The 16,598-nt window shown below is 39.5% G+C and overlaps 1 protein-coding gene across 1 annotated transcript in view; it reads right to left on the bottom strand.

The window, feature by feature from the left end:
• The window catches only part of HPGDS (hematopoietic prostaglandin D synthase), a 46,742-nt gene extending 32,390 nt beyond the window's left edge, over window positions 1–14,352 (bottom strand). Inside the window, exons 1-3 of the mRNA XM_032138410.2 lie at window positions 14,321–14,352; window positions 11,400–11,583; window positions 3,131–3,272 (exon numbers count right to left, since the gene is read on the bottom strand). Of these exons, the coding sequence (XP_031994301.1) occupies window positions 3,131–3,263 (133 nt within the window). The 5' untranslated portion in view covers window positions 3,264–3,272; window positions 11,400–11,583; window positions 14,321–14,352. The remainder of the gene's footprint in view (window positions 1–3,130; window positions 3,273–11,399; window positions 11,584–14,320) is intronic.
• Between the last annotated feature and the right edge of the window lie 2,246 nt (window positions 14,353–16,598).

Raw genomic sequence — 16,598 nt, 5'->3', positions numbered from 1 at the left:
TTCTGCTTCTTTGTTTAGGTATGTTTTATGTTAGATTTTTCTCAAATATCTATTGATTTTTGATTGCCATTTATGTCTTAAAAGGCAAAGAAATAAAACCTACCTGTAAGCTCAGTGTGCATGGGAGGGGCTTGCCAACAGATTGGGCTGGGCTGTTTCATTAAGAAACTCTCATTCGTTCATTAACTTGGGCTGATCAGCTTCCCCAGAGAGAATTTCTCCAATTTCTGCTCGAGGAATATTAGCCTGGTTGTAGCCTTCTGATTGTAGAGCAGGGGAAAGGTGCTACAGAGCTCACCATTTAGTTTCTATACTTCCATGGAATCCCACCTTTACTATAGCGTTGTGTTCTCAGACATGTCTGTTGTCCCAGAAGCCTCTGGTCTATCCTCCCCTGAGAGTAACCTCCACGCTTATTCTAGGGACGAGAAGGGATATGGTGGTCACAGTGCTTCTTCACATTGATAGAGGCAGGAGGCAGAGAAATTCTAGGCAGACAGCAGCAGGTCCCCAGTGAAACCCCACCTTCAAGCCAAAAAGCCTGAAACCTGCGGCCCAACATAAGAAAATCTATTCCTGTTTGCTTGCTGTCTCCTGATTGGTTCTTTCTGAATAATGCTTTTTTACCAATTGAATGTTGCCTTTTCCAAAACTACCTATAGCCCACCCCGCCCCACAATCCTGTGCCTATAAATACCCCAGACTCAGTTGGTAGAGGAAAGAAAAGCGGCTCAGCTGGAGAGAGTTGACTTGACTTCAGAGAGATGGCTGGACTTCGGAGGAGAGATGACTTGACTTCAGGGGAAGACTACCTGCCCACCCTGTCCTCTCTCCAGCTCCCCTCTCTGCTGAGAGCCATTTCCATCACTTAATACAATTTTCTGCCTTCACCGTCTTTCAAGTGTCTGGACAACGTAGTTCTTCTTGGACGCTGGACAACAGCTTGGGACCCACCAAGTGCAGGGACCCACCAAGTACAGGGACCCAAAAAAGGCTGTCACACTGGCCCTTTGCCCTTGCTGGTGGGGGGCAGCCACCCCATGTGATGAGGCAAGAGGCCCACTGAGCTGATAATACACCGCTGTCCATGGATGGCAGGGCTAAGAGAGCATTGTAACGTGCCCTCTGGGGCTTCAGGGGTCACAGGCACCTCAACCTGGGTGCTGCTGCGGGGCCCGCACAGAGCTTGCTCCCGCCAGCGCCCAAAGTGGTCAGCTGGATCCCATGCTCACTTGCTCACGTGCTCCCTCCCACAAGGGATTGAGTGCAGTGGGCCAAGTAAATGGGGCACCCCATCACAAGTCCGACAAAGGGGTCAAGAAAAATTCTCCATCAACATTTTTCCAGTCAATCCTCTGTCAGCTCAACTTTTAGAGTTATCTGCTACTACAAATTCATGAGCCTTTTTCTGTATCTCTGGTGATTTAGCTTGCTTTCTCCTCCTCAAGGTTTATGTTCGAACTTTGGGCCTACTAAGTCACTTTACCATTCTTTGGCCTGCTTTTTAGCTTCCAGAATTGTGTGCTATCATGTCTACATTCAAGCTTTATTTCTTTGTCCTTATGGACTTCGGCCCTTTTTTAAAGTACTTCAGTGTTATTAAAGGACAGAAAAAACTTTTTAAAGAGAGAAAATATAAACTCATATGTGCAATTTACCAAGTTTGTCCAGGAGAACATTTTAATAAAAGTATCCAATGATGGAATGTGTTGACTGGAGATTTTCTAGGTTCTAGCAGAGGGAGTGTCATAGCAGGTTTCAACCACCAGAGAGCACTGCTAAATTGGACAGCAGATGAGACCAAATAACATCTGTAATAGAAACTGCTCCTTAGTAGTACCTATTCTTTCCTTTCTTCTTAGAGTAATAAAACTCTGGATTTTTAGCTGTGCAAATGATTATCCACAATTAAATCAGCATTTCTCAATTATCCTTGTAGTAATATGTGACCACTGGGCTTACCAAGTGACGTATGCAACTTTCCAGTCATGCTGTTAAAAGGAAGGGGTGTTCCCCTCTCTCTTTCGCACTTTCTCTGAGCTACAATGTGGAAGGAGCGTGAGCTATCTCACACTGTGTAAATAAGACACCAAGGGGTGGCAGATCAACAAGAAACCTAATCTTTGACAACTGTATGGAGCAAAATCATGATAACCACTTGGGGTTTTGTGTAAATGAAATTTCTATCCTTTTTAAGACAATTTTACATTGTGTCTTTGTCTATTAAAACATTTGAAACTATATCCTAACCATCATGAACTTTAAGATTCCTTTCAACTCTGAAAATCTATGGAAATATTAAGAAAATACAGAAATTCCATTTTCAATAACAATGAAAAGTTCAGGTAGAATAGGGAATGAGGCACTCAGTGAACTTATATTTCAAAGCTAACAGGCAAAATTTATTACATGTAATATCTGCACCTTTCTATCCATCTTGGTCTAATTAATTAGTGGATAAAAGTAATGTTCACCTATTATATATTCACTGTCTTAAAATCCCATGTGTAAATTCTGATATCGGAATAAACATTTGGATATTAATGGTAAAGTATCATGAGAATAAGAAATAAGATACACTATCTCACCAGAGAAGAGGTCTCTGCTAAGAAAAAGAATGGCTGTAGGGGCAATGACTTTTAAGGCGCTCGTGCTTCCAAAGGCTGTGGCAATTCATTGTTAATATGCCTATTATCATAGTAGTGTTGTTTTGGCATTGTCTAGTGCAAATAGCTTGAGCTTGATATTAAACTGACCTGGGTTTGAAACTCAGTTCTACTTTCTAGGGTCGTGAAACTGGAAAAATTACCTAAACTCTGTGCACTTCAGCTATCCCAGTGACAAAACAGAAAAACAAACAAACAATGTCTCATGTTTATTTCAGCTCATCTTTTCATCTGATAAAGCTTTATACTGGTTTACCTTTATATTCTCTTTCTGTAAGTTTTGTGTTTTCACCTCTAATAGGAGATTTGCTTGATTACACAGCATTTATTTAGTCTGAACTGCTGCTTCTCAATTTAAAGCTACATGAGCTTTGAAAACCTTGATTTTTTTTTTCATTTCCCTGAGGAAAAACAAAGGGTTTTGAAAGCATATTTTTCCTACATTTATCATTCGTGCTACTTACTTGATTTGATTTCAGGCCAGTCAGCTTGTTCTATTCTGTGGTCTTCATACTGTATGTCCAAATAAGCAAATATGTAACGAATAATTTCTGCTCTCCCCCTCATATTAAAATAAGTGAGTTTGTAGTTTGGCATGGTGCAATTCTGGAAAAAGAAAAAGGGAGGGATTATTTTAAAAGCCCTCTAGAGATGTCTCAATATTTTTCTTCAGAATTTTTTGGAAAACTTTATCGCATCTCTTGAGATAACTGGAGACATTAAAGGATACCAAAGGAATCCTTTAATTAAAGGAACCAAAATTATAAATCACTATCTAATTACATATGGGGAAACTTGGTTGAAATCAGATCATGACTCTCTCTTGGCACTAGTTAGAACATTACAGTGAAATAACCAAATTCAAACTTTATTTATAAAAATATTCAGATTAAGAGGGTAGCTACACACCAACCTTCAGAGCATGGAGCAAAAAACTTCCCACTTTAAGATGATTTTGCCCTGCTTTTAGTCACTGGCAATGTGTAATATTTGATATTTTCCCTGTTTTGTTTGCTCTTGTGACACAGCTCAGAGTTTATGAGGACATCTGGGTAAGGACAGCCAAGGGCTGGGCACACGCAAGAGGAATGTGAGTGCCATGCCAACCTGTCTTTGCCTCTCTTTCCTCACCTGTGGCTTTCCCTCTAGGCATCCAAGGCCTAGGGAAACACTGCCCTCTGGTTCCCTCTGACTACGTCCATGCTACTGGGTTTTACTGGGTTACTTGCACCACAAAACACACCCCATCTCGAGACCTCTGCGGAGATGGGACAATCTTCCTTCATTCCCTCTGTAGAGGAAGAAAGCCAACTACTCTTACATTTCAAAATATTTGCTAATACCGGCGAATTCAGTCATTATAATCTTATGAGTTTTCAGTGATTTGTATCTTTTCATTTTCATTGTTTATAAATGGTTAATGACTTTAAGCACTCGTAGTGGAATATATTTTAATTTTGTAAGATCAAACAACTGAGAAAGAAATGTTTTCATTTGAAATTCAATTCTTTGAATTTGGGCTTTGGCCAGTTAAAATCTCCCTGAATTTCAAAGACCACTTTTTATAAATAGTGATATTAACATGGATTTGTAAATTAATAAGGTAATACACATAAGGTACATAGCACAATGGCAAACAATCATTAGCATTAGTAATAATGACTTTGATCTCATTCTGTAGTCAAGAATAAACACTATGAATACAGCACACTAAAGATAAATAATAATTATGGTAACTAAATGAATAAAAGCATATAATGACGATTATTTATTTAAAATGGTGAGTTTAAATAGTTGATTCTCTACTAAGAAAGTTTTTAAAGAATATTAATGGAATACTAATTAGATAAAAAGGAAAATTGGGCTCAAGCCTCAAAACAAAGTTTCATCAAAAATCAAACCACAGACCAGGTGCGGCAGCTCATGCCTGTAATCCCAGCACTTTGGGAGGCCGAGGCAGGCAGATCACCTGAAGCCAGGAGTTCGAGACCAGCCCGGCCAACATGGTGAAACCCCGTCTCTACTAAAAATACAAACATTAGCTGGGTGTGGTGGTCCGTGCCTGTAATCCCAGCTATTCAGGAGGCTGAGGCAGGAGAATCACTTGAACCCCAGAGGCGGAGGTTGCAGTGACCCATGATCACGCCACTGCACTCCAGGCTGGGCAGCAGAGTAGACTCCATCTCAAAAAAAAAAAAAAAAGAAAGAAAGAAAGAAATCGCATCACATAAAAGGTTAAACGTGAATCATAAAAATCTAGCTTGCCAAGTCTTGACTTTAAGTTTATATATTCCTGGAGTCTAGTGGGAAGAGGATGACCTGGAAATAACTGGTTGCCTATCTAGAAGCTCCCAGGTTCAGAAAGTGACGGTGATGGTTAATTCCTAGCAAAACCATTTTTTCTGGCCCTGGCTTCTGTGTCCAGATTTTGTGGAGTGAGGCTGGTGCTCCTTGCTAAAATGGGAGAGCTACTGCCAATCATTCCTGCCCAGTTTGCATCAGCCAGTCCAGTCCCCACCCAACTGAGATGTAGCACTCACCACATGTATAGATATGTGGGAAAATGTCCTTGAAAGAGACAAGAATTGACTAAACTAATAAGAATTCCATGATTTACAGCCACGAATTTCTTTCAGGGAGAAATATACATATAAAGGAGTTCAAATTTGGGATACTAAATGAAATGCCCATCAGAACAATGGAACTGTTTTCCAGGTTACTTAAAAATGTTGAGCTTAGAAATAAATAGTGGAAAAGGTCTAAGAGCACCAAAATAGTAAATAAAAAATGTAATAATTAAGAGATTATTCTTATCCAGGAAAAGCATAATTGTTATAATTCCTGGACCTATTTGTTTTAAATATCAAAACAATTTTAAAAAGCCTACAGAGTGGAAAAAGTGTGATTATTAGTTGCAGTTTCTATTTGGTGTTTCGTTTTGTTTCGTTTCGTTTTGTTTTGTTTTGTTGCGGCACAGTCTCACTCTGTCCCCCAGTTTGGAGTGCAGTGGCTCAATCTGGGTTTACTGCAACCTCTGCCTCCTGGATTCAAGCAATTCTCCTGCCTCAGCCTCCTGAGTAGCTGGGATTACAGGCATGCACCATCACGCCTGGCTAATTTTTCTATTTCTAGTAGAGATGGGGTTTCACTTATGTTGGCCAGATTGTTCTCAGGTTGGTCTCCCAACCTCAGGTAATCCACCCCCACCTTGGCCTCCCAAAGTGCTGGGATTACAGGTGTGAGCCACTATGCCCAGCCTGCAGCTTCTATTTGAAAAGCATTCTATATAAAACTTTTTATTGGTTTTGTTGGCATGGTCAATGTTTCCACAGCATGAAGAAATTATATTTTCTCCCTATAACATTAAAAGTTAGCAGCACTACACGGGGCGCCATGGCTCACGCCTGTAATCCTAGCACTTTGGGAGGCCGAGGCAGGCGGATCACAAGGTCAGGAGTTTGAGACCAGCTTAGCCAACATGGTGAAACCCCGTCTCTACTAAAAGTACAAAAATTAGCTGGGGGTGGTGGCGGGCACCTGTAATCCCAGCTACTCAGGAGGCTGAGGCAAGAGAATCACTGAAACCTGGGAGGCAGAGGTTGCAGTGAGCCGAGATGGTGCCATTGCACTCCAGCCTGGGGGACAGGGCAAGACTCCATCTCAAAAAATGAAAAAAAAGTTAACAGCATTAAAAGTTAAACCTATAACATTTTCTCATTCAGTCAATTACCACATAAATACCAGTGTCCACCTGCTGAATTCTGCATGAAAGCAAAGTAATTATTTTTTATTTTTGTTAATTTTCAAAATCATGCTCTTTTATATTGTATTTCACTGAAGTAAAGAAGACATTTGAAAATTCTCAGCATAGGCTGGTAGCTATCTATATTTCTCTGCAAAAATATCTTGAAGTCTAAGATTTGGCAGAGGCCCAATAGCAGCTAACAAATGCTTATCTTTCCTTTTAAAATATTCTTTCAACAGTTGTAACTCATTAATGAGGCTGTACTTTTTACATGACATTTCTGTAGTTATTTGCATAATTATATTTTGTGTTTGTCTCAGGAATACAAGATGTTATATCAGAACATCCATCTGTATAATAAACTACATTGAAAGAGAAAAACCAGGCCAGGTGCAGTGGCTCACGTCTGTAATCCCAGCACTTTGGGAGGCCGAGGCAGGCAGATCACTTGAGGTCAGGAGTTTGAGACCAGCCTGACCAACACAGTGGAACCCCGTCTCTACAAAAAAATATACAAATTAGCTGGGTGTAGTGGTGTGAGCCTGTAATTCCAGCTACTCAGGTGGCTAAGGCACGAGAATTGCTTGAACCCGGGAGGCAGAGGTTGCAGTGAGCCAAGACCGTGCTACTTCACTCCAGCCTGGGAGACAGAGTGAGACTCTCTCTCTCAAAAAAAGGAAAGAGAATTATCATAAAACATACTATCATCTCAATAGATACTAAATGCTTTTAAAAAGCATTTATAACATTATCACTCATTTGTGATCAAAACTCTTAGCAAAATGAAAAAACAACAAAATAAAATACCTCTTATCAAACTAGTAATAAAAGAATACTTCCTTAACCATATAAAGAGTCTCTACTAAAAACTTACAGCAAACATCATACATAATGGTGAACCAATAAAAGCATTTTCTTTAATGTCAGGAATAACAAGAATCCCACTATAACATCTACTATTCAGCATAATGCTGGACAGCCTAGCTAATTCAGTAATGTAAGACAATAATAAATAACATTTGTAAGTAGTAGGAAGAGAGTGACACAGCTATCCATTTGCAATCAAAATGATTGTCTATATTTAAAATTCAAGAGATTCTACAGATAAACTGGATCCTAGATTTCAAATGGAAATGCTAAGGACCAAAATAGCCAAGACAAAAAAAGAGAACAGAAGAGGAAGACCTGATGTACCAGATAGCAAGACTTAGATAAAAAGCCTTGAAGACCTGATGTACCAGATAGCAAGACTTAGATAAACAGCCTTGAAGACCTGATGTACCAGATAGCAAGATAAAACGCCTTGTAATGCGGTATTTTTTCAGAGGTGCATTGTCTTAAAACAGAACCTCATATATAGGACAGACATGACATAGAGTGAGGACATAAAGAAACTAGACTAAATGGTTCTGAGACAACAGAGGGAAAATAAACATAATTAGACCCCAACTTTCTATTGTACACAGAAATAACATCTAGGTTATCTTGGTATGATTTGACTAGCACAGCAAAACTGCAATATCATTCTGGTCCCTTATTTCCTGTTAGCTTCATTTCTGAACCCTTCCACTGTCATTGTGTTAAGCATGTCATGTAGAGAAAACTGCATGTTTCCTGAAATGATACAGAAGCATGAAGTTTAAAAGCTGATTGTGTTTGAAGATCTTTACAGCTAAAGATCTTTCATCTAAAATTAACCACTGGCTTCCTTACACCCCAAAGCATATCGTGTAAAGTTACTAATTCAGCAGATAGATAAAAAGCTCATTTAGAATTCTGTTTGAAAAATAACCTATACGGTTTATCAAAGAACACATAAATAAATGACTAATAAATACCCTGGATAGAAACTTACATATATAAACTCATATGAACATAGCTATCCAGTGAAGAAGATTTAACTTTTAATATTAATATATGCATTAGGAAATGAGCTCTTTTACATGGGAAATAACAGTGTTTTTCTAAAGTACTCTCTTGGGTACTTCCTTTCTTTCCCTTTCTTTCTTAATAGCTTTTTTTTTTTTTTACTTTATGTAATGCTTGATATGGTTTGGCTATATTCCCACCAGAATCTCATCTTGAATTGTAGCTCCCGTAATTCCCACGTGTCGTGGGAGATAATTGAATCATGGGGGTGGTTTCCCCCATACTGACTTCATGGTAGTAAATAAGTCTCACGAGATCTGATGATTTTATAAGGGATTACCCCTTTAACTTGGCTCTGGTTCTCTCTTGCCTGCGGCCATGTAACACATCCCTTCCTCTTCCGCTATGATGGTGAGGCCTCCCCAGCCATGTGGAACTGTAGTGCAGTGGCGCAATCTGGGCTCACTGAAATCTCCACCTCGTGGGTTCAAGCGATTATCCTGCCTCAGTCTCCCAAGTAGCTAGGATTATAGGTGGGCGCCACCACATACAGCTAATTTTTGTATTTTATTTTTTAGTGGAGATGGGGTTTCACCATGTTGGCCAGGATGGTGTTGACCATCTGACCTTGTGATCCACCTGTCCGGGCCTCCCAAAGTGCTGGATTACAGGTGTGAGCCACTGTGCCCGGTCTAAACCTTTTTTCCTTTTTTTTTTTTTTTGAGACGGAGTCAGTCTCTGTCGCCCAGGCTGGAGGGCAGTGGCGTGATATCGACTCACTGCAAGCTCCATCTCCCGGGTTCACGCCATTCTCCTGCCTCAGCCTCCCGAGTAGCTGGGACTACAGGCACCCGCCACCACGCCCGGCCAATTTTTTTGTATATTTAGTAGAGATGGGGTTTCACCGTGTTAGCCAGGATGGTCTCGATCTCCTGACCTCGTGATCCACCCGCCTCAGCCTCCCAAAGTGCTGGGTTTACAGGCATCAGCCACTGCGCCCGGCCCCCTTTTTTTTTTTTTTTTTTTTTTGAGACGGAGTTTTGCTCTTGTCGCCCAGGCTGGAGTGCAATGGTGCGATCTCGTTTCACCGCAGCCTCTGCCTCCCGGGTTGAAGCGATTCTCCTGCCTCAGCCACCACAGTAGCTGGGATTACAGGCTCCAACCACCACACCCCGCTAATTTTTTTTTTTTTTTTTTTTTTGAGACTGAGTCTTGCTCTGTCGCCCAGGCTGGAGTGCAGTGGCGCAATCTCCACTCACTGCAGCATCTGCCTCCCGGGTTCAAGCGATTCTCCCTGCCTCAGCCTCCCGAGTAGCTGGGATTACAGGCGCCCACCAATGCGCCCAGCTAATTTTTGTATTTTTAGTAGAGACGTGGTTTCGCCATGTTGGCCAGGACCTCCTAACCTCCTAACCACGGCCTCCCAAAATGTTGGGATTGCAGGCGTGAGCCACCGCGCCTGGCCAAACCTTTTTTTCTTTATAAATTACCCAGTCTCCGGTATGTCTTTATCAGCAGCGTGAAAACTAACTAATACAATGCTGATTTATTTCATCTGATTAATTCAATCCCAGAGGCAATTTTAACATACTCATTGAAAAAATTACAAACTTTTATAATAAAACAATTTAACAATATACTATTCTGTATATTGCTGTAAAAGCACAGTAAAAAATAGTCTCAAAAATTCTAGTCTCTGTGCCAGACAGATGACAACAATCCAATTTCAACTCTCTGACAACACAGGCTAATCAATATCCAATGCCTATACTAAACATCTTAATAAAGACTTCAGCTGAAATATTTTTAGTTCAAAAAAGAGAACTTTTGGAATAATTTTGTTGGATAGAAAACTTACAAATAAGGAATTAAGTATTAACCATTCTACAATTCAATACAAAATGTTAGCCAACTTAAGCTCTTATTCTTAAATAAGAGACATCAAGAATTCAAACATATTTGGGCATTCCAGACACAGTTTTTTACATGCTTAGTAATTGTGCAATAATCTGAGTTTAAGGTATAAAAACAAAGATTACTTGTGAATTTGCTATAGCTTTTCTTTGAGTTTAAGATGTAGATCTTAACTTGCCCAGTAATAAACTTACACAAAATGTAATGGCCTAAGGCATGTTTACACTCCTGTTATATAGACCCTGGTGTTCTGAAATGTAAAAATTGGATTCAGACGGCAATCATGTGAGATACCATTGTCCACATGGGAACTTCTTGCATATACTGACATTAAATAACAGCTTTTTATTACCCCTAACATTTGATGGTAAGGAATGTTAATTTCACTCATTTCACAGTGTCCCTGGGCATTTCAAGTTCAGTTCTGGAAAAGTTGCCAGGTTGGAGTTAAATTATAGGACAGTAGAGAAATAGAAGAATTGTTGACTGAGTAAGATATTGATTTCAGTCAAGCACTGGATGTTTCACTTTGAATTAGCAAGCTGAAAGCTCTATTTTTTTTTTATCAAATATCAACTAAATATCATTTTAAGTGGCTGTTTCACATTAAAGCCAAAGCAAGAGGAATAACTGAAATATCCTTTGGGAGCTGGAGTTGAAATTCCTGGCCTGGGGTAAATCCCTTAAACTATCTCTGAAGCCAAAAGATGATAGGATGCAATTCTTATCAAAACATGGAGATGCTTCAACAAAATGTGCCTTAAAATAATATAAAATATTACCAGTAAAAGTCTTAAACTTTAAAGCAAAGGAAAGAAATCGAAGAGCCATGAGATAATATTCTCTACTCCATCAATCCAAGTGATTGAAGAATCACTTGGGAAAATTCTGGAAGTAATAACAAACCCTGATTAAGACAGGATTTTTCCTCTAGCATTGATTATATTTTCTATGTTAAAATCCACTTGAAGAGATCGTCTTTAATCTCCTGTACCTATATTTCTCTTAAAAATGACTATTTGATTTTCACATATTCACATATATGGAGAGGCTCTGGGTAAGACAAGGTCACAGTGAGCACCATCATGAAAGTAGCTCACAAGAGAGTTAGTCACAAACAGGATATGAGAATAATAAAAACTCTAAAGTAAAGAATAAAGCATATCTCATTTCTTATCTATGTGGAGTTCAATAATATGACTTACCTGTGTTGTGTCTCTCGGGAGTCTGTAGTGTCTCGTATCCCTGGGTACGTGACTGTGCCTTGGGTTTATATGATGAGTAAGTAATAATCACAAGCCAGTGAGAGGACAGGCAACTTCCTTCCACCTAACGCTCTTCCTTCTTTTCTTACATGTTCACTTATTTTTAGTCTTACACCATAGTCTCCTGGAGAGTAAGAAAACCTGAATGTAATGAAATCATCTTTGCAGATGTGCACAGGACTTGCTTCCCTGTTTTAGAAACAGTCACTCCTGTACCTGCTGTATGTTCCTTTGAGGCAGTGTCTAACAATGTCGTGTATTTCACTTGTTTGTTTTTGGTTTCTCCCAGTGGAATGTAAGCTCTGTAAAGGCAGGCACTTCACTGTCTTGTTAACTATTGTCTCCTCAGTTCTAAGAGGAGTGCCAGGCACATCATGACCACTAATATACATCTGATGGGAGAATGACCCTAATTTATAGTTCGCATTTTTGCAAGGACTGTAAATTTGCATTGCTGCTGGTTTATTTCATTTATTGTCATTTCTCAGAAAAGCCAAAGTGTTTAAAGTAAACCTGGTGTAGAAGTTTCCAATTCATCTTGTTTGTGACCCTTTTACGATTTAGTAACAAATGCCTAGACATTTTAGAAACTTATTTTTTCACTTCTTAGTGCAGGAATTATTTTCATCTAGAATATTAGGACAGCTCAGTGAAAAGATCCAATAAAATGCCTGCCTGGGCCTTACTGAGCCTGAGGGTTATCCATGAAACATTTCAATGACCGGCTGGCTTTTAACTTCTGGAAAATTACTCCCACAGGCAACAATAGCAACCTATCAATCATTTAATATTTCTTATTTCTAAAGTGCATTTAATTTTGAAAAATATGTTTACATCCACTTGGTATAAACATCAGAAATGAAAATAAATGTAAATACTAGTCTGTAAAAAGAGAAGACACAAGTGTAGCCCTTTACCCACCAAAAAAGGATACACGTGTGTCAAAATCAAGTGCAAATAGGATGGGAGTGGGAGCTATACAAAATTAACACAATGCATTTATTATCTTTGACAGCTTTAACTTATATTTTCAAAAAAAAATCTTTTTATCCTCACCTCAATGATTTTTAATCCCCATTTTTATAAATGAAGAAACTGAGGCATAGGGAAATTAGGTAAATTGCTTGCGAATTTTTGGTGGGACAAGCTAGGATTAAAATCTAGGCCTTCTGATGACACATTTAATATTTTTCCTTACATAATGCTGCCTATATATAATACGAGACTGCTTCAGTTAAAAAAAAATCAAGTATACAAAAAATAGCACTTTTCTCATTTTGTATTACAATTTTCTCTTTTACGACTAGTTGTTTTGGCTGGAGGAAAGCAGAGTAACACATCAAGGATTGGGGAAGGAGCAGCCACTTGATCCTTGGTCACCGATCAACAGAGGCTGCTCTAGAGGCATCCATTGTCCTTGTGTACATGGCCTCCACGCCAGGAGCTCTCTGCAGCTCCTGTAGCATTCTCATTTTGCTACCTTCTTGCCCCAGTGTGGCAGTTTAATCACAACGCTGCCTGAGATGCCACCTGCCCAGTACCCAACAGAGCCACTTCTTCTCTGTGGTCTCGTCACCTCCCTGGAGGCACAAGAGGGTCCCAGGGCTCCTCTACTCGGGAAGCACAGCTTTCCCATCCTCTTGTCTCTTCTCCCAGCCCAGGTGGGGATGCCCTAACTCTCCTAGTCTTCTACAGCTGTGGGCCTTTGGGCAGGTAACTTAATCTCTCTGTGCCTAAGTTCCTTCACCTTTAGATGGAGATTGATTCTACGATAAATATTTATTTGTTCCTAATCTTTGCCAGGTATTGTTCTGAACGCTAGAGATACAGCAGTAAATAAGCCTGGGTGCGGTGGCTCACTCCTGTAATCCCAGCACTTTGGGAGGCCGAGGCGGGTGGATCACAAGGTCGGGAGATGGAGACCATCCTGGCCAACATGGTGAAACCCCGTCTCTACTAAAAATACAAAAATTAGCCAGGCGTGGTGGTGGGTGCCTGTAATCCCAGCTACTTGGGAGGCTGAGGCAGGAGAATCTCTTGAACCCGGGAGGCAGAGATTGCAGTGAGCCCATTCGTGCCACTACACTCCAGCCTGGCGACAGAGCGAGACTCCATCTCAAAAATAAATAAGTAAATAAATAGAGATATAGCAGTAAATAAAATCAGACAAAAACAAATCTTCATAGAGCATTCTAACAATATTAGTAATAACTCCCTCTTAGGCTTTTAGAGAATTAAATGAGTACACAGATACACAGATACGTGCTTCAAAGTGTGCCTAATGCATAGTTAGGGATCCATGAGTGAGAGCAGTTGTTAATATTATTAGCAGTTCACCTGAAGGGAAAATCGTTTCCCTTCAAGAATCTATGCTCAAGAATTATTTCCTTTTCTGTGGTTGAGTTTGGGCACTAACAGCAGAAAGAGAAGTAGCCGTCAGGCAACTTTTATTTTTCACCCTGCTTCATCCTCTTTTGAGGAAATGAGCATGGAGCCAAGTGTCTACTGGAATAGGGAGGAGGAAAAGGGCAAGGGCAAAGTGAAAACCCCTCATGGATTGTTACCTCTCAGTTCCCTGCTCTCCAGGGCAGTGACTTCATGCCACACACCCTTCAGGAGCATGTCATGCATCCAGACTGGACTGCATGAGAAATACACGTGAATAAACGTGTCAAGTTGTATGATCATGTCCACACAGTCATTTAAAGGCCTATTATAATTTAATGAATATGTCTTCATTTTCTCCGGGGCTTCCTAGTTGGAAAACTTTTAATCCTGTGGTATTGATTTAGCAAATTCCTAACTGCTGTTAAAAATCCAACATTAAATCATAGTTTTCCATCCTTGTTTTATTTGCCCACCTGTGTAGTAACGTGACTATACAAGATAGTGATTAAAGAGTTTCATCCTGGAATCATGACCACTTAGAGGAATCTCCACTCCGTTATTTGCAACTTCTGGGACTTTAGGCAGCTCCCGTAGTTTCCTTATCTGTAAAATGTTGATGATAAAAATCATTCTACTCAGAGTTGAAAGGATTCAATTAGTTTGTGCATTTAAGTCACTTAGTGCCTTGCTTAGCAAGCAGTTGCTCGATAAGTAATGGAAAAATACATACAATTTTTAAAACGCAGCCCAAATATTTGTTCCTCTTTATTTATTTTGGTAAAAGAGAAGTGTTCAAACCAACCTATTTCTCCTTTTCTAGCTTGTCTGTTGATGGGGAAGGGGGGAAGTGTCCAGGAGAAGCCCACAAAACTTCCTTTGCTCAGATTCTAGAGTGGTCTGGTCTACTTTTGTATATTTTATTTAATAAAACAGTTTTCCTTTTTATAGTTAGTTATTTGAAAAACTAAAAACAGGTAAAACTGATGTATTTAAACCTGGTGTTGAAAATACAGGAAATAAAGAACATGTTTTTCTGCTTCTAACCTACTTGAGTAATTGAAGCATGCCTGCAAATATTTTAGTGTCTATGTTTTCCCAGATTTCAATAATGATAATGCTATTTTTCTTGTCTGCCTCTTCAGATACTGTGAAGGATGATATGGTAATTATATCCAAGATTATGAGCAAATCTTTCACTACCTAGCCTTTTGGCTAAAAGAGGATTCCTATATGTAGGCAAATAATAGTAATATAAATAGCTAAAACTCATTAAGTATTTCCTGTGGGCCAAGCATTGAACCAAGCGCTTGCCTTATATTACCTCATTGAATGCCCCCAAAACAACATCACAAATGGTGCATGCACCCTTGAATGTAGTTGCATAACTGACTGGGCCTTGTCATGAAAGCATTTATAGATAGAAAATTCCTCAGACATTTGAATCTCATTCACAAGATTTCATGTGTTTTCTTCTGTCAAGAATGAAGAAAATAAGCATTAAGTTAATTTGTTTTTCAAGATTTTTCCAGAATCAATTAATGTCACCTCTGTATCATTACAACTTGTACTGTAGGAGGAAGGACTGTGCAGTAAGTCCCACCTCTGCCTGTGCCCTGTCCTGTGTTCCCCAAAAGAGTCATGTCTCCTCTCTGAACCTCAGTTCTTAGAAAAGAAAAGAGATATCCTGGTGACCTCTGAAGTCACTTCCTACTCTATTATTTCATGACATAACTTTCCCCCTGAAGACATTTCTCTGTCTTACATGATAATTGAATGAAAACTAAGTCCAAAAAGGCACAGAGCTCATGGGCTGAGAGGTACAGGTGCACAAGTTATCTTTGTCCCCAAGTCTAGCAAGAAAGGCAAGATTCTCAGATCAAAGGAAGGCAACCCATTCTGATAATCCCAGGTCACAGGATGGACTTACTAGTTACAGGTACTAAGATAGTGCAAACAAAAATGTAATTTAGAGAGAATTTTTTTTTTTTGGCAAGATTAAAGTGTCTTCCTAGTAGTTATCAAGAAGAGGCAACCAAAATGTACCTATTAAAGGAATTTGTATATTTGGAATTTTCTTATATTTCAAAAACAGATTAAAGAGGTGTGTTTTCCTCATGAAGTCTAGAAAAAGGAAATTTTGGAGAATAAGAAGGTGTCAGAAAATTTCTAGGACTCCATAGAGGACTAACAATAGCAAACACGGACATTTGCGTTTATCGTGTACCTGGTACTCACTTAAGATTTTAATTTGCCAAGATCTCAAACCTAGCAAGCAGAAGATCCAATATTTGAACCCAGTAGTCAGCCTTCAGAGTCTGTGATTAATTACTGCATGAGACTGCCTCCAAAATAGAGATTACTAGAGTGAAAGAAAAGAAACAAGTTACAATCATTTGCTGACATTTTCTCAGGATTATCCAACTTTCTTTGGCCTAACTGTAAGAATCAAGCAAATTTCAGACCTAAATTCTTTCTCCTAAGTAGGTTTTTGCTCACCATTTTATTCTGAAAGTTGGTTTTGCATCATTCTGAGCAAACTATCACAAAGACAGAAAACCAAACACTGCATGTTCTCACTCACAGGTGGGAATTGAACAATGAGAACACTTGGACACAGAGCAGGGAACATCACACACTGGGGCCTGTCGTGGGGTGGGGGAATGGGGGAGGGATAGCATTAGGAGAAATACCTAATGTAAATGACGAGTTAATGGGGTGCAGCACACCAACATGGTACATGTATACCTATGT

The sequence above is a fragment of the Hylobates moloch genome, unplaced genomic scaffold (genome assembly GCF_009828535.3).
Source record: "Hylobates moloch isolate HMO894 unplaced genomic scaffold, HMol_V3 SCAFFOLD_2, whole genome shotgun sequence".
Classification (NCBI taxonomy): Eukaryota; Metazoa; Chordata; class Mammalia; order Primates; family Hylobatidae; genus Hylobates; species Hylobates moloch.
The sequence above is the reverse complement of the archived record's forward strand: the minus strand, read 5'-3'. Positions and strand labels throughout refer to the sequence as shown.